Here is a 19,332-nt window from a genome sequence, read left to right as displayed (position 1 = left end):
TGGGATTAAAATGTCTGTGTGCTCTCTTAGCACGGATTTCTATTCCATTATGTTGATTCAGTTGCCTGTTCAATTGTATAAAAAAATCTTGGGATAAATAACTTTCTGGTAGCCCTGCCAACTTAGGTGGTCACCTTTCCTGCTTTAATTATTGACTGCAGAATTTCTTCATGGAGAGCCGTTCAAGGGCGGGAAAAGAGTGGTCTCAGTGGGTGGGGAGAAATGACAACTGCCTGAGCAGCACTTCTGAATATTTAACAGCAGCCTGCACTAGATCGTAAACAGATCTTCCAACAAACTTACACCTGCTCTACCTCAGGCCCTAGTCACCCTCAGACTATGAAAAACTGCAAGTCTATGCATGTGATTCAAATGTACTGGTCTGGCCTAGAGCACAGCATCACAAATGGATGAATTAATGATGCTAGGGGGAGCTGGGACTGCCGCAGGGAGCAAGCAGGGAGAGGAACAAGCCACGTGAGCAGTCTGTGAACTGGCTTTGCTGGCAGAAATATTAGTGAAGGGAAAACTGCCATACCGACAGACTGGGGTGTCTCTATGTTAAACCTGCTAAATCTTGTGAGTTTATCATATAGCAGTGACATACATATTGCACGCTATGAACATCAGCATAAAATGCCAGCAGCAGAATTTACAAGAATCTCACCATTTATTTTAAAATATCTCAATTTATATACCTTGCTTTTGTAATGGGTATTATCCTTGTGTCATCCAGTGTCATGGGAAAGTGCTTGCAGGTGAAACCTAGCTGTACAATGAAGCCTCAGAAGTCAGAATTGAAAACAAAATAATCCTAGTCAAACTATCTTTATATTCAGGCTATGATTTTTTGGAGGCCTTGATCAATTTGGTAATTCTACTAAGGCTACTTGGATTATTTATACAAATACAAAAAGCTTAGCTTCAGAACATAGCATCTGAAGGCTCCTCAGTAGCACCTAGACTAAAATCCATACCTGAACAAAAGATTAGTTAAACCATATAGGAATGCTGCTGCTACTTAAAAACAAATAAAATCTTTTCTTCTGAAAGAGGATTTTAATGAGAAAACAACCTGGACTGCATGTCATGGGGATGTGGCTTGGGACATCACTGAGGTTTATTCGCTCCAAGAAAACACGTTGGAGTTCTTTCCCCTGCCCCAGCTTGCATTTTCTTGGAAAATTACATTCTGCTCCTTTGAGGTTTCTTGAAAACTTTCTTTTTTCTTTGCATAATTTTCAGTGATCAGACTCAAGTCACGTGTAAGTCAACTTTACTGCCTAGGCAAATTAGTATATGTTTGGCTAGTGTGTATAGTGTAAAACCTGGAGTGCATGAGGGTCAACAAACTACTGAGGCTGATTTACTTTCCTGAAAAGGCCCCAAGAAAAACAACCCTGTGGCCCGCTGACCTAGCACCAGCATAAAGTCTGAAAAATAACGCGTTTTATTTTCACTACCTGGCTCTAGCAAAATGAAGATTTTGCAGCCAAATGAGTGACCTTGGCAATTTCACGTTGGTCAGATCAAAAAAGTGAAGTCCAGAAAAATTTACCCTCACTCCTTACATCAGACTTCTAGAAGTTTTTTAGGAGGTTATTTTTTGGGAAAATTATATATCGTTCTACATAATCTGAAAAGTAACCTGTGTTTGGACTTAGTCAAATTTTCTATTATAACATTTTCAGTGAAGGAAACTTGAGGTTTTCACAGAATCACAGAATCGAAGAGGTTGGAAGGGACCTCGAAAGATCATCGGGTCCAACCCCCCTGCCAAAGCAGGCTTTTGATTAAGCCAGTTTTTCCTCTATTCCTACAAATAAGTTAATGGAAAATCTGAAATTGATTTAAGGATGGGAATAAATAGAGAAGAGGTGAATTTTAAGTTTCAAGCTGGAAGATGACTAGTGGATGGTCTATTTAAAAAAAATAATTTGTAAGTGGAGTTAAAAACCACTCCTTGAAAAGGAGAGAGCACTCCAAAGTTATATGAGAAATATGCCTTACCACAGGCAATTTTAAAGACAAAATTCCCTGAGCTGTTTCACATTTTTTTAATGTCTGTACAAACCCAAATGTAATTTCCCAATAAGATATGTGAAGAAGAGAGAAGGTAAAATTTGTCACTGGCAAACAGCAGGAAGATGTACTCCAGTAAGTGTGGCATTACAGTTTTCTTGAAGGTTAAGAATTAAGTATTATGTATTTTTTTCCCCTAAGAGAAGGCTCCGATGAGCTGTTCGGTAACCTAATTATGTCAAACGCATCGTATGCAATATATATCTGCAATAAACTGAGTCAACTCGTATTTGGGATAAGACAGGGTAAGCTAGAATTACAACACACAGACATGTCATCTACTAACAGGATCTTTTTAAGTTGGAAGAAACCTCTTGGGATCTTCAACCCTGTTAAAGTATGACCAGCTGGAGCAGGCTGACCAGGACTGAGCCCACTCAGGTTTTGAGTACCTTCAGGGATGGAGACTACAGCCTCTCTGGGCAATCTGTTCCACTGTTTGACTACCCTGAGAGTGGAAAAACAAGTGTTTCCTTGTGCTCAGGTGGAATTTCATGTGTATTAAGTTGTCCCCACTGCCTCTTCTCCTGTCACTGGGTGCTTCCGAGAAGAGTTTAGCTCCCTCATCTTCAATCCCTCTGTTCAGGTGCTTCAGGCACACACATTGGTAAGATCCCCTGGAGCCTTCCCTTCTCCAGGCTGAGTTCCAGCTCTCTCAGCCTCTCATAGACTCTCTTCAGCAAGTCAGTATCTTTCTTCTGCTGGAGAGCCCAAAGCTGGATGCAGTCCTCCAGGTGCAGCTTCCCCAGTGAGCAGCAGGGAGGTCATCTCACTTGACCTGCTGGCATTGAAGTGATTTTGTCTCCTGAATTCTGAATGAAACTTCCATTCATTTATGACTCATTTCAGAAGTCACATTTCTTTTTTTCTTAGGGCACAAAGTGACTTACTTTTTATGTAATACCTGTACTTGGGTCTCTCTCCTTAGGTCCATTGAAATGTACTGCTCTTGCTTAGTTTTACAAAACTTCTCTGAAAAACTCTGATTTTTAAGGAAAGCAATGATCCTTTCCAGCTTTCAGTTGAAACTTGTTAATCGTCTGGTTATAATATTTTTCAAAAGGCTGTTCCAAGTGTTTGTGGCTTACATGAGTCACATTTATCTAATAATGGATATTGACATGATGCTTTTCCTCTGTGGACTTCCAGAAAGGAAATATAATGTAAAGCTTGAATCTCCGTTGACTTTTAATGGCACATTAAGCAAATGCGGGAGTGAAACTGGTATTTACAGAAGATGATTTGCATATGAAGAGGTAAAGAGACCTGACTTTTTCACCTAAACCTTAAAGTTATAAGCCAGAAGTCCAAGCTAGTAATATCTTAGCTAACGCCTGAGTCAGCTCTGTCATATGGGATCACACAGCAGTGCTGTAACTGCAGAACTAAGGTCACTTTGAATCAGTTCACACTTGGACATATTTCCTGCTCTGAACTTTACACAGCCATTGTTAGCATGGCCAGTGCCAGGTTAAGAACATGATATCAATTTCTAACTCCTTTTCCAAAGACTGCACCCCCACTGTAGAGTAAATACTCAGCCAAACCCTTCTGCTAAACTTTAAAAGAAATCACAGAAATAAAACCAAAACACATGGATTTTCAAATGTAGCAGTAAGATAAGGAATCCTACTTACCAACTACAAAAATGATGTTTGATTTCCTCAGGTCTTCTGAAAAATCTAAGATAAAAATAAAAATTCTTGAGTTGGCAGCACCTACTCATTTTCATCTTGCCTACTTTCCACAGTGATATTTTTTTTCCCCTGGATTTGCTTTCTGCTATAATGCTGTGCATTCCAAAAGACACAATTATCTTGCTTATTTATCCCCCAGCCTTGTAGCTGTTGCTGCAGATATGATTTAAAAAAAACAATAAAAATGTCACCTGAAAACTAGACCTTGCATATATACGTTGACTTAAATAAAAAATGAGAAGCAGATAAATCTTGATGTAATAATGTGCCTCCCAAGCCATTGCATCTTTCTTTGAATGTATAATTAGATTGTAATTGGTACAGAAATTTGTCCACATCCCATTAAGATTATATTTGATGTACTATATCTGAGAGGTAGTCTTAAATTCCTTTGTCTCAGATCAGCCAAATAATGTGTCATTTTAGCATCAAAACTATTGTATGTACTAAAGTGCTCCCTTTTACTGAAGCTTTTTTTTTTTTTTGAAGCAATTCCTTCTAGTCTGAGTCCTAGTCACTGCCCTGATTATACCAAGATAAAGGGCAATCCTGCACCATCTGAGCCTGCTGGAATTTTATTATGTCTTTCAGTAAACCACTTCCAACACACATTCATTTACCACGTATAATTTTGTTTAATGTGTTATGTAGAAGCATCTACATCTCTTACTACATATTGTGATTAGATGTAGAAGGTTTTCATTAATCATTACGTTCATCTTGGACTCTTAGCAGCTCATACTTTCCAACAAGCTTTTCATAAGTGCCAATGTCTGAAGCCATCTATCTGGTATGATTAACAGTCATGTTTTCAAATAATTTTGGAGTGTGGAAATGTCTTTTATAAGCTTTGTGTTCAAAGAGAATTCACATGGCAATATTTTGAGACAACTTTCACGCTATAAATAATCTGAATTCATTTTTCTTTTTATGTAGCTTTTTAAATATAAGGGGAAATGAAAGGTTTCGAAATTAAATGCAAAATTATACTGAAAAAGAAACTCACCTCCTGTGCTCTCATAACCAGAAAAACTTGACTGATCCTCCTCCTGTTAATTAAGCAATTGACAAATTGAAATGGATTTTTCTTGAACAGTTTGCATCATTTCTTCTATCTGCTTATCTGTATGTCTACATCTTCTCCATTTTCTAACCCTTTGAGTTTTAATCTATGTTGAGACAAGGTTAACAATCTCACAGGAATGTTTCAGTCTGTACGGTGTGAACATGGAGAACCGAAGGTAACTGTAGGTGATTCACTGGCACACACTGGTTTCTGTGAGGAACAGCTTTGTGTGCTTCAGTGTCCAGATGCACAGCTCCAGACCATCAACTAAGCAGCCACTGTGCACGCTGAATTGCTTTGGGAGTGTGGTATGATAAGCTGTATGTGCTGGAAAGGCAACACTGGAGCAAGTGCTAGAAGTGAGCTACAGTATGAAGACAAAATTAGCCTTTGGTCCAAACCAACTTGAATTTGCTGACCTTCAGAATGCAGTGCAAGCTACAACCTGTTATAAAGGCTGTTGAACTACAAAGAGGGATCACACCAGGGGAATGGGAAACTTAGTATGTTTTTTTTTTTCCCGATGGTTGGCCATTTGGGGTTATTTTGCCGTGTCCTGTATGGTATAACCAACAAAGATTTATGGATGCTGGCCAGTGAGAGCATCAGAGTGGGAATTCTTTGCTCTTCATATAAATCAGAATTATATACGTATATGCAGGATGTAGTCTGGGTTATGTAGTGTCAATACATTCATGTTGTTAGTGCCATAATCTAGTCTATAAAATATCAATAATAACCTTGACATTAACATGCATATATTACATAATCACTGCACAATATCAGCCCAGTACATATTATGCTAGTCCCCTCAAAATAACTTTGTGAATTCTATGTATTTATCTTCAGTACTAGCGCAGGGTTATCAGGCTGTAGTCTTCTGGAGTTCTGCTTCAGTATGGTGTCAGAAACACCCGCCGTTAGGACCATGTATTGCTGCGTGCGTAGATTAAGGGGAACGAACAGCATGGTGACCAGAACAGATAAACTGCTGGCTGCTGCATTTCGCAGGGCTCATGCACTACGCTTGCAGGTTTCTCCCTGTGTTCCCATTATCACTGAAACACAAGCGCTCTTCATTAGGCTGAAGTACCATTACACCGACCACGCAGAACACTTTCGTTCTCTGATTTGCAGTGATTCTCAGCCTATTATGCTGCAGTAGGCTTGCCTTTATCTTCTTTCAGAATGCAAAATTAAAGTTTGCAAGAGTATTCCAGGGGAAAAATGTCAAAATGGAAGTTTTCTCCCTACAATTCAAGTGACAGAATTAATCCTGCATTTTTTTTTTGAAGTAATAATACAATAAAATTTTTGACCCTACAAAGGATATGTTACATATAAAAGGCCTGGTTTTAGATTCAGCTTCTTATCATGCATTTGAAGGTTTATGAATGCAAGTCACTTTAGGCACAAAGTTTAGAGTAAGGTTTCTTTAAAAATCAAGATCACAGTCATCAGTTTACCTTGTGATCAAATGAATGAGGCATTCCTTCTTTCAAGTAATGCTCTTTCAAATAATATACTTTGTTCTCCCTTGTAATTGCAGAATGAAATTGCCTCGATAACCCTGGTGGGCTGCTCAGAGCAGCAGGTGATAACAAAGGTCCATTAAAGTCAGGAACAGCTCTCATTTTTTAGAGCTGAAATATGTAAGAACTAGAGACAAAGGTGAGGCTAAATAAGCTATCAGCCTTTTTTTTTTTTTTTAAGTATTATTATTATTCGACCAACCTTATCTGCTTTAATAGACCAACAGGTTAACTAGCCAACCAGTCGTGTTCACATAAGGAATAAGGGCTATGAAAGGCCATTAAAGTGGATTCTAATTACAGCTCAAAAGCAGGTAAACAAGAAGTTTCAGTCACGCTGACCAACACAGAAATTCAAAATAAGAAATCCTGTTTATACCAGTACCTGGTCATCTTTCAGGTATAGAAATACTGGTTTTGAAAGAAGTAATTTTTTTCCACTTTTTTTTCCCCCTCCGAAAGGCACCCGTTCTATAATTCTAGGAGACAACTCAACATGCAGCTTGATGTGAGTGGGACCGCTGGCCCCACTGAACTTCCCTGGCAAAACAAGCTCTCCACAGTTCACAGAATAAGTCATGCTATAAAAACATTTATTTCACACAGAATTCAATGGCACCCAGCTCAGAGTGGAAAGAGGTCCTGACAGCTTGGTCTCTAGGGGAGTTGTGAGAGATGTCTGGAGGAACAAATTAGAACAGTGGGTCCGCAGTCGGTTTGACTCTGAGGATAAGGTGTTCACAGCTTTTGTTATTCTGTATGTAAGTTCTACTCAAAACCATTTCCCTTCATTCATTTCTTCCTAGTCTCCTCAAAAGTACAATCAGTTTTCCTCCTGATTTGGGTCAAGAAAGCCATACTTTACAGCGTGGAGTCCTTTGTGGAGAGTAGCAGGCTTGCATCCTGGTTAATCCCACTGTGCTTGTGGTTTATGTTTGACAATACCTACTTCTAGCAGCATATTTCTAGCAAAAGGTCTCTAACCTGTGAATGACAGAACCTCTGTTGGCTTGAAAGCACTGTTCCACCGGGTTACCAAAGTGCTTTGGAAAATAGCTGTTGGATTTAGCTAGTGACCGGATACAGAAAAGTGTCACCAATTCCTAAATATGATTTACACAGCATCGCCATCAGGAATGCAGTGAAACAGCAACAGAACAGTCTTGGTATTCTCGGTGTAGCTGTTTCCATTTAGCTGAAAGCAAGGTAAGGAAGACAATCATACCTAATGAGCTCTGAAGAAAGGTGAGTGGTTTGTAATTCCAGCTGCCTCTAAAGCCATGTAACATCTACAGATATTATCCAGAAACATCAATTACTGGGGCACAGCTGATAGCAAATCCTAGAAGGAATATTCCATCTCATGCTTCAGCAAGTCAACCAATCTCTATCACAGATCTGGATAATATTGAACTTGAAAGTAACTTTGTATTTGGCTTCTGTGAGAATTTTCACCCTTTCTTCTGAGTTATTTGGCAGATGTTAAAACAAAAAATAGTGGAAGGACACTAAATAAGGCTGATCTGGGTCTGAAAGCAATTTGTATGTTATTAGCTGAATATTTTCCACACATGTATCTATTGTGCCATACTGGCAGTTCTGTGAGCAAATAAAAATATTTAAAAAGGGGGGGGGGGGGGTGGGGGGATAAGGAAGAATGTAGAAAAGATTTGTTGAAAATCAAAATTAATCTGTAAGTAAAAAAAAAAAAGCAGCATAGGCAAATAACTTTATACATGTTGACATTCTGTACTGAAGTAAAGTACAGGCAAGAACTGATTATAGTTTTATTACAGTGATCTCATCAGCATCCCTTTAATGGGGACGTAGGTGTATATAACCACCAATTTCTCAGCACGCTGCAGTAGTATAGATCTCCCTTTGCTGCTGTTAGGTATGCAAAACACTTATACTCCTGTAGCATTTTATTTCTTCAAAGAACACTACAGTTCCACATAAATCATCCCTGTACTTCCTTTGGGAGTGGAGGTAATGGCATTATTTTAATTTTAGCAGAGACGTTTGGTGACTTGTCAATAAGAACGCAATTATATGTAGAAGTAGAGCCAGGTTTAGGACTTGGATGTCCAGTTTCACTTGTTCAGTCCACAGTATATTTGCTTTGAATTTCCTTTTCCTTAATAACGTAATATTAAATTAAATTTCAAATGTTTCTAGATGATGTTCCTACATCTAGTACCCTCAAAATCAACTTCAGCTGTCAATTAAATAAATTTTCTCACTGATTAAAAATGGTCAGGGGAATCAGAAAGCAGTATGAGGTCCAACACCCTCTGGATATACAATTTCTTTGTTTGAGCACGGTCCAGTCGGTCGCTGTCTGCGTGGTTGTAGAGTCTGACATCTCTTTTCAACTGCATTAGTAGCCACATGCCTATCACAGAGGCTGGTATTCCAGATCAGATGTGTGCAGCAGCCTCTACTTGTCAAAATCTCGTGTCACTGACAGGTGCCCTTACGCCTGCAGTTTGGCTGCACTCAGACTACAGAGCATAAGGACTCTGAGCAAGCTTTAGCTAGGTGAATTTAAGTGTGAGAAGAAACTGGGGCTAGTCAGTGCCAAGCTGTGGAATTTCTCTTCTAAATTCCTGCTTTCCTGTAAGAGCGAATGTTTGGTTTTGATGAGATCTGCTGGGTTACTTGCTGGTTTTATGTATGGGCAATGGTCCCTGGGAACAGGTTTTATGAGCCATACAGTTGCTTGCCTTTAAATTTGATTTGTGACTCAAATCAGTTTTTGAGGTTGAGCTGCTTTCTGCAAGCTTCGTGTTGAGGTATGCCTCTGGAAAGGCGGGGGGGGGGGGGGGGGGAGGCTGCTGTGCTCTGACCTCCTCTGGTCCAGAACTAATGAATATGTGTAAATAAGATAAGATTCACTATGAATGCGCTCAGACTTGAAGGCTTTTCTTTCCCCAGAAGGCATATCTTCTTATACGGTTCATACTGTTCAGCAGAGTGGAGTTATTTGTGTCAAAAGGGACTAATAGTAATTAGGATGAGAAAACAGTGCTAATGTTATTTGAGGTGATTTTTGTTTGTTATGCATACATCCAGGAAGTGCAGATACAATTATTTTTTTTGTAATAGCATCCACAAAATGCTGACAGATTAGATTCCTATGATTCCTCTTTACCTTTGAGTTCCTAGCAAAGACAAGAATTTCTATGCCACTTTACTTTTAAAATAAACCTTATTATCCATTCTTAAAAGAGGAGAAATTAATACCCATATAGAGATGGAAATGAATTTGTTTTAAACACTTATAAACCAAGATCATGCTTATCTTCATTTAAAGGATGTGCAGGATGTCTTCAGATTTTTCATTCTCATTCTTGATAGCATAAAGAAAAATACCCATCAGTAGTTTAGGGGGGAAAATTGCTATTTGTTTGCTGTACGTATGTGGTTTTCTTTAACTTTCTGTAGGCTATTTTATGCCAAAAATTACATGGGATTACTAAGAAGAAAATAAAAGTATAACCTATTTAGATTCATATTAATTTCCAGGCACTATCATGCTAGACAAAAAAAAAAAAAAATCAAAGAAATTAACTTTTAAAGGGCAAACCTAACAAGCAAGGCATGCTGTGAGTATACCTTTTCCAGCAGGGCAGCAGCATTTTGCATGATCAGAGCAGCGTAAGAATGTTCTGGTAAATCAGACACTTCAGCTGCAATTTGTGCGGTGGGTTAAACATCTGACCTCGCGAGGACAGCAGTAGAACTTAGCAGCATGGGTTAGTGGTGGACTTTAGTACTAAGTTAAAGGTTGGACTAGGTGATCTTAGAGGTCTCTTTCAACCTGAATGATTCTATGATTATATCTGAACTGAAGAAGAACTGAGGCTTTTAAAATATACCTTTGTGCTTTGCAGACAGTAGAGAACACTCAACAGCTATATTTTCTGTGCATAGTTATTATCTATTGCTCATTTTAAAATACTTTATTATATACAGTTATGTTACTTTTCAGTAGATCTATTGTTATAAAAAGTTCCCAGAAAAAATACATATTTTTTTTCCTTTATCATTCCTCTTTTCTGCACCTTGTCATCACTCCTAAAATGATTCTTTTCTGTGTTGAGTATTTATGCTGCCTGGTGGAATTCTTCCCATGGGGGCTTTTTGTTACATTAAGCCACTGCAGCAGAGAAAAGTGCAGCAGGAAACCTGCCGGTGCATTTCAACTGCAGACTCAGTGCTGCTTCGCTCCTGCTCTTAGGCTGCTAATGACAATGCTAATGAAAGTATCCCTCAAATTATACACCGTTGGCGCTATCTGCCAAGCTGGAATGCAGTTTTTTGTTTTTACTTTAGATGGTGAAGGCTCTTCTGCAGGACAGTCTCAAATAGAGTTCCAGTAAGACTGTGCTGCAAAGATGTCAAAGCTTTGACGAGATTCAGTTATGGTGGAACTCAGTGACCGGTTCCTTCGAAAGCACAAAAAGTTCAGGGTGTTACTTCCCACAGATAACCCACAGTGGTGTGTGTCTGCTGCCATGCATCATTATTGTTACCAGCCATTTGTCTTGCTAGCGTCAGCCCTACTATTTTATGAAAATGAAACTCAGGGATGGGTGCAGTAACCTGTGAGAAATAACCTGTCGTTAGTCTTAAAGATTTATTACAGCAATTCAAACCCTCTTTAAGAACAAAACGGCGAAGGAATCGAGGGCAGGGTGTAACTTCCACTTGTAATCTCCTGAGTTTTCTAAGAACATTTAATTTTCTATATGATGTATTTATTCCTTTATTTCTTTCTTTTAGATGAAAGTGTGTCCTCTCTTAGCTATGTCTGCAACAGTCTGTATGCTCAGAAATCTTTCCTATTGCTTGCTCCCTGTCAAGCTTGGTACAACCCATGCCCAGCGCAACACGCTACAGAGCGCACCCAAGGCTCTACACAGTACCACGTTTGTATAAAGCTCTGTTCTTTAAACTGCCAGTCAAATTTAGCACTGAAAGTGAAGAAAAAAAAACAAAACAGTTTTGTTTAAGGATGGCACTGCAAAAATTAGCAGGCACCATTCCCATGAGTGGCAGATGATCAGGTCTTGAGACAGCGAGCAAGGGCTGGGGGCAGTGCTCTGCCCTGATCGCATTAGGCATTACAAAAAGCAGACACGTGCACAGGCACACGGCGTGCAGATATACGGCTCTCAGGATTGCAGCAGGGAGAAAGAGGGAAGAAATGTAGACCCAGGAAATGTGGCTAATGAGAACAGACCTTTTAAAATATGGAAATAGAGCATCGCCTGAAAGAATTTGGCATGGAGAAGGACGTGAACAGGGTGTTGTAAAATCAGACCAGCATGTGGCCTCACATCCTGTGATTTGCTGCTATTAAGACAGAATTTGACAGCTGTGCTCAAATCTTTCTCTCTCAACGACCTTTGAGACCAGCTTAACTTTTGACCGTGCTTATTCTAAGTTTACTAAAACACTTATTTGTGTTTTCTGAGTTAGTTTATAACAACAAGGAGCTTCTAGAGTATTTATAAAGAAGTAATCTGCTGAAAAGGATTTTAACCATGAGAACACTTCACTAGTCCAAGAGGCACTACTGTGAAGGAATTCTAAAACCAGGCCACTTCTCTCTCTCTATGAGCAGTATTTAAGCCCAAATTACTAAAGATTATACAGTCATTGGATACATAAGGACGAAAAAGACACCAAATAGGAAACACAGAGTTTCAAGAAAATACGTAGAGGATTATTTGTGTTTCTGTTGTACCCAGAGAAGCCACCCTGCTGTTTCGATACAAATAAGTTATTTAAAAAGCACTTCTCTATCCTGTACAGTAAAATAGCATCCTTGCAATCATTGCAGTTTAAAACATCAATGTAAAATTCTATAGTGTACTTTGACAGTGATTAGTAAATATTAATATTTGCTACAGAAGCGTTTCTTCCTTAATGCTTTAAAATATAGGAGTTGTTGCTAAAATGCTTTGAAGGAAGGGCTTTGGTAGTGGTCTTTTCAGGTGCTGGACTACGTGACCAGAGCCTGTCCATGGCCCTGTCTGAGGTGCCTAAATCTGGAGGGTGGATTTTAAAAGTACCGTTGCATTTCTTTAACAGCTCTAGGTGCAATGTGAAATGTTCCGATGTGGATCTTATTTGCATTAACTGTGTGGGATGCCAGATATTCTCCATGAATTATACAGGTTCTCTGGGCTGTAAAGGTAGACATGTAAAAGGCAGAACTCATAAATTTAGCTGCAAAGTTGTTTTTTATGCATGAAAGGAGAATGCCTCTAGTTTGCCAACAGCGAGGCAAGCTGGTATTAGGAAAGGAGGTATGCTATCCTAGTACTATTTCCAGAAAAAATGAGGGTGAGGCATGATAAACTGTAATGCTTTGTTCTACAGACACCTTGCACAAGTCACAGAGCTGCCTGAGTTAATGCAGAAGTATTCAGTGGAGCATAAATGCGGCACATCTTGAAGAACGATGCTGTCACTGTAGTTTAAATCTCCAGTAACTCGCCTGAGCTCACCCTCCTTGTAACCGAGTCCTCACTGAAGCGTAATCGTGTCCTGTCCTGCCCACCACAGCTGCAGGAACAACTTCTGGTTCAAACACAGAAAAGAAGGAAACACCGAAACACCTAACCTTGACAGTTCAGTCCCCCCGAATACACACATCATCAGAAAGTAAAGCTAAATAATGTCAGTAAAAGGAGGAGCAAACAACTGTTTTCTGGCATTCCAAATTAAAAATGCAGATTGAGCTTATGGCAGTTTTTCTTGCCCATTTTGCTATGGTTTGCATGGGGGGAAACCAAGTGGTTAGCTTTCTTTTATATGCCTGAGATCAAAGTGTTCCATGGTGATATTGAAAGAGAGGAATAATTCTTCAAGCTTGCAAAATGATACAGAAGCACCAAAATACACTTGATTTGAGCTTATTAAGGGAGCACTTTGTAACAGGCAAACTGTAGTACTTTGTTTCTAGAACTGATTTTTTTTTTTTAGCATTTAATAGGGTAGTTTCCATGGCAACTTGAACTGAACAGATTGTTCATTGACTTCAGTACATTTCTATTAAACATCTTTTCTCTGTAGTTAGGCCTGCCTCTCCAGCTCTTTCATCTATTTGGATGCTCATGCATTATTGTTTTTTTGCAGATATGCTTAAACTGAAATGGACTCCACTTTTCTGTGCTCTTTAACAAGCACAAACGTTGAGGGACAATTTCACAACTGTTCTCTAAGTTTCCAAGAGTCCATCTTCTTTTCTGTGTCACACTCTAGTTTTTAATCAGTTTCCCTGTAGAACCAGAATCTGTGGTTCAACTTCATGCCACTGTCTACTGGTGAAAGAGAAATGCACACCGCAGAGACGTTCAACATTAGGAGCCCAAAGGGCTTCTGGATACTTGTGATCATTTCACTCAGACTTGTAATTAATGCTGCACAGCATATGCAAATAAAACTGCCGTTATACCAGAAGGTCCCTACGTTCTCAAGTGAAGAGAAAGCACGATTAATATAATATATTGCAGATCTGATCCCCTTAAATAATTTAATCACTCTTTGTCCAATTTTGAAAGGCAGCTTTAGAAGTCCCAATGAAAGTTACTCCTGCTAATGGAAATGCACGGTTTGCTCTTTGCCGTATTGTAATGTCAGCCTTGGAGCACTGTGTCTGAAGTGTTGAATAACTTTTGGACTGAATCTTCTAGGTGTAGAGAAAACGGAGTCAAAATACAGTTAAAACTGGTATAAAACACTGTAAATACAGGAAAGTAATCTTTGGTTTAATCCATAGTTTTAATTACAAGAGGCTTTAAATTTGCCGTTGCTCATGCATTTTAGGAACATTTGGGTTCTGCTTGTGCATTTGAAAGGCTTTCAGGGCCTTTTCATTATCTCTCTTGAATATTTCAGTTTCAAGGTAGGATAATCAGTCAGGCCAGAAATGTTGTTACACTCTTGGTAGCAACGGAGTCTGTTTTTCATCAGTTAGCAGCTTAAAGCTTTCCTCCTGCTCCCCTGCAGCCTAGATTTGTATGTGCTCTGGGTGGGAAGCGACAGCGAGCTGCAAGCAGAATTGTCACTGCATGGCAACAACTTTTAATCAAGAGGTTGTTTCCTCTCGTTAGAATGAGAGTAAATCTCTTCGAGAGCTTTTTTTTTTCCTCCACTACACTTTGGTTTTCCTTGTTGCTTTTCAAGTGAGCTGTCACATTTTCTAATTATAAAACATTCTGCACTTACATCAAAGATTGGGTTATGCAATTTACTTAATTCAATAGATTGCTTGTCACTGCTGAACAGAAAACCTTTTATTATCTTTCAGTCTTTTTTACATCTACTTTTCCTAGATCTTTGACATACTTGGAAAAAAAAAAAAACACACACACAAAAACAAAAACAGTCTTTCTGTTGCATATGCCATTGCGTTTACCTAATTGCACAAGTAAATGCAGTCTAACACTGGGAGGGCACAGAAGAAATACCTCAATTATAAACTGGTAGTTTCCCTTGTGGCACAAAAATGTGTTTTCATGTTCTGTAGATTTGAAAACATATTTGCTCTGTCCCCCAAAACACAGAAAATACAAAAACATTAGATATATAAAATATTTTAAAGAATTTTACTTGGACTTTACCTGCTGTTCATTACCTTGATTGTCATATTTCCCAAATTTTTAAGATTTCAATTCCACAACTACTTGTTCAGGAGTGTATTCACTCCACGATCACATAACTGTATGTTATAAGTTGTTCTTTAATTAGTCTAAATATTCCTCAGACTAGCTAAGATTGTCTTGAAAGCCTTGTTTTCACAAGAATATAATTGGATGCTCGTTTGTTCTGGAAGTCTTTTATAGTATTCACTGATGTGAATTTTTTTATGCTCCTTTTTGGTCTGAATGCACTTGAAATAAGCCAAATGGTAGATTTCTAATAAAAAATCCAGTTGTTAAAGTTAAAACTTGTCTGATCTTTGGAAACAAATGGCGTTATATCAACAGCCTCTCTGTGAAAGTTGAGAAATTGAATGGCAAATAAAAATGAACACGGTGAGCAGTGAAAACCTGCCTCCCACTTGAGGACATTCCGCTATAAAAGGTGCTCCTTGTTAAACCAGCCAGGCACTGTTCATGGCAGCGAGTTCTGCAAACTGAGAATGTTCTAAAAAGCCCAGGTCTTCCCTCATCAGAAGCTGTGCCCTTGCAACCGAAAGCGAGTCGCCAAAAAGATATTCCTGTGTCTTAATATAGGTGAAAGTATTCATCAGCTTACTGTGCTTTGTTTTTCAACCAAGTCATGGGTAGTGTAATCGTTGCTCCAGCTAAGGGTATAAGGAGCGCTACCACGTGGATCTTTGGCTGGTTCACCTGGTAGGCATTCCTAGTGAGAGGTACTGACTGCTTTTGTGTTATTTTTTGGTCAGATATATTTTGGGCAGTCATTCTAAACAGCTATCTTATTCTTTCCGTAATACGGGATCTGACAGCTGGAGATCTGAGAGAGAACAGAAATTAATATTTGTTTTGGAAAAATGATTGGTTCGTATTTAAAAATAAAGTCAGTATTTCCCTTTTGTCTTTCAGTGCTGTAGGGACATAGTGATCACAAATGTTCTAGGTCCTGAGGAATTCATGCATAGCCAGTAGAAAACAGGTCAGCTTGTTTTTAATTGTTACATGAATTAAATTAAAAAAAAAAAAAAAAAAACTCAGAAAAAGCTTGAGTTTTGTATTATACATACTTTAAAGGAATGTTCGATCTCCCCTGTGTATTCCTCTGGAAAAGCTAGAACTTAGTCTGAGCTAGTGTTGCTTTGCACTGTTTCACTGGTAGGTAGAGTGTTTCCAAAGCACTTTGCTGTATTTTGGAGCACTGCTAGGTGAGGTGATGACTGCACGGGGAGGGGAACCACACCACGGGTTCTCCTTGTTCCTTCCTGCCTGTGGGTGGGAGAGGTGATTCTGGCAGAAGCAGTGCATGGCCTGAAGAACTCGGATAATACCTCATTGGCTTAAGTTTACACTGGAGAATTTCCTACCTCATTCCAAGAACGAATAAATGCAAAGGTGTCTGTGTACGTCGGTTTCAGTTGTGCCAAGTGCTACTCATCCTCAGCTGTGGCTTTGTCTTCAGTATACGCTGTGTACCGCTGTAACCCCCAGCTTCTCTTGCTCAGTGACTACCAAGATGTTCTGCTAAAACTCAACCATTTTTAGCAGCTCAGCTGTGTAAGGTTGCTTAGAAACAAGCCTTCTTATCCCCCACATTCTCATGACACATTTCCTATGCAATAACATCACTGCGTGACACATTTGTATCCAGACAAGCGTTCCTTTTCCACTTGAGATTCTCAGTGTAAAGGTTGTTGGTGCTTCACACAATTCGCAAACAGCATGCAGTAAATCACTGGAGTATTAAATCACTGCCACAGTCAAAATGAGCTCAAGTTTTGAATGCAAGCAGTTTTTCGCTCCTGAATTTAGTTATTGATCTTTTCTTCCTGAGAGTAATTTCTAATTTTGTTTTTCAGGCTGGCTAACTGAAAGGTATTATGACTGTATGGTAATCTCTCCCTTCTCTGCTTCGGTATCGAATACTGGCATCGTAACAAAATTTAGATCCTAAGGGCACGTCTGCAGTTGATTTTTCCCTTATTTTCTTCATATCTGTGTAAAAGAGCCCATATAAACTGGCTATAAGAATATTATCGATAGAACTATTTACACTTTTTAAATGTCACTAGTAAGTATCAATTAGATCTACTTGCAGCTGAAGATGGTCATTGTCAGCCACTTGGCATTTGCATATCTCTTATGACTGAAGGATTTTTAGCACTGTTTTTACTTAATTCTCCTTCTCTGTTTGGTAACAGTGATGCACTCTTTCCAGTATGGCAATGTGCTCATCTGGCAAAATAACAAAAAAAGCTCACAGCCACATCTGGCAGAAGGAAAAATTCCTATTCACAAAGACAACAAGGTCCCATCATAGTCTTCTCATTTAGTCTCACATAAGAACCTCATGCAACTTCATTCAAAGCTACAGTCAGTGCTTTTATGGACTGTGCAATGTATCACTGGGGAAACATATAGTTGGAAATTATAAATTAGTACAATTTTCATATATTTCTTTCTTAATGTTATTTTGTAACTGTAAAGCTCCTTGTGCATGTTATTTTAACAGCACTTCAAACATTATGAACCAAGAGTCTAATTTCCACAGTGTTTATACTCTGCCAAAAGGACGTCTTTTGTCAATAAAAATGCAAAATTTAGCATCAGCAGAATCCAGACATGATTTAAATACATATTCCTGCTTTATAGGACATAAAGACCTATAAAGACCCTGCTCTAAACAACAAGTACAGTCAAGACAAAGATGATGAGAAACTAAAGAGTTTCCTGGGATAGAGAATGTTTTATGAAGGATTTATGAAAGAATGGAATTTAAAATGGGATTAGGAGACAAAAGCATGCTGTCTGCTTGACAAGAAGACAAACTGAAATAACCGTGTCAAAAAGAATAGTAAAAGGATCAAGAATTAATAGGAATCAATTGGGCTAGAACATGCAGCATGTTGCAGGTGAGAATAGAGTATTGCACTGAATACAGTGAAAGAAAATGATTGAATGAATGGATGGTACTGGATGAAATTCAGTTTTCTTGGTCCTGATTTTATCACTAGCTTTGAAATTTCACAAGAAAAGATGTCTTTCTGAAATAATGGGGAAAGAGATGAGAACAGTCTCAACTGCATTTAAATGGATGATAACAAACACTAAGATTCTTGGCCAAGTTGCTCATAAATCTGGGAAAATAGTTGTAGTATTTGTGAAGAAAGCAGAGTCATGTAAAATTGAAAGGCAGAAACCAAAACCTACAAAACCACCATCCTTCAGTATGGCAGTGTGATAGGCAGATAGGTTTAAAAAGAAATTCTTTTTAATTATAAGTCAGTCGTTCAGTGCTTTAACAGCACAGAAACAAGAGCAATGCTTAGCACAGTAACAAGAACAGTGCTTAGCACAGTATCCAAGCCATGCTTCGTCTCATAGGACACTTTAATTCTAGTACAGACTTGTATCTTTCACTGGCTACAGAATCACCACATAGTTGAGGTTGGATGAGTTGGAAGGCAACCTGCTCCAGTGCTCAGTCACCCTCACGCTTTGCTGATGTTCAGATGGAACCTCACATGTTCCAGGTTGTGCCCGCTGTCTCCCACCACTGACCAGAGCCTGGCTCTGTTGCCTTTGCACCCTCCCTTCAGATTTTTGTACACATCAATGAGACTTCCTCTGAGCCTGTTCTTCTCTAGGCTGAACAGTTCCAGCTCCCTCAACCCTTCTTCACAGGAGAGATTTTCCAGTCCCTTCATCATAGTGGCCCTTCACTGGACTCTCTACAGTAGCTCCATGTCTTGAACTCCATGTCTTGAACTGGTGAGCCCAGAACTGGACGCAATAGATATAGCCTTATCAGAGCTAAGTAAAGAGGAAGTATAGGCTGTATACACACTTTGATGAATAGAAAAGCTGATTTCAGCACACTGTAAGCATTTGTGATTATTTTTATAAGGACTTTTTCAAGAGAAGTATGTTTCATTTGGTTTTAGTTGTTCCACTTTTTTTTTTGTATTTTCATCCCTCTTTTGAAAATTTTGTTCTCTGTTCTTAAATATACAGTAGGATTGCAGTGCATTCCAACAATTGTTTGCAATATTTAGCAACACTTTGAAATTCACAGAGGATTCTCAGCAGTGTATAGTAATGGAAGATATGGGCTCTTAATAAATATTCACTCTTCTCATGATCAGAAAGCAACATTTGTGTGTCACAAATTTACTAATATTGCACTTAAAAGCACTTACACTTTGCTACACTTGCAGTTCAGCTACCCTGCTTAGACAAATTGTACAGCAGTATATACATAATGTAGAAAACTCGAGAGA

General features: G+C 38.8%; 1 protein-coding gene across 2 annotated transcripts in view; it reads right to left on the bottom strand.

The window, feature by feature from the left end:
* AK5 (adenylate kinase 5) overlaps positions 1-19,332 on the bottom strand; it is a 94,935-nt gene that overhangs the window by 20,733 nt on the left and 54,870 nt on the right. For both annotated transcript variants that reach the window (XM_080601501.1, XM_080601500.1), the window contains exons 9-10: positions 4,786-4,828; positions 3,720-3,764 (exon numbers count right to left, since the gene is read on the bottom strand). In XM_080601501.1, the coding sequence (XP_080457627.1) occupies positions 3,720-3,764; positions 4,786-4,828 (88 nt within the window). The remainder of the gene's footprint in view (positions 1-3,719; positions 3,765-4,785; positions 4,829-19,332) is intronic.

Source organism: Anser brachyrhynchus (genome assembly GCF_964034855.1).
Source record: "Anser brachyrhynchus genome assembly, chromosome: 8".
Lineage (NCBI taxonomy): Eukaryota > Metazoa > Chordata > Aves > Anseriformes > Anatidae > Anser > Anser brachyrhynchus.
This window is presented reverse-complemented; position numbering and strand designations above follow the sequence as displayed.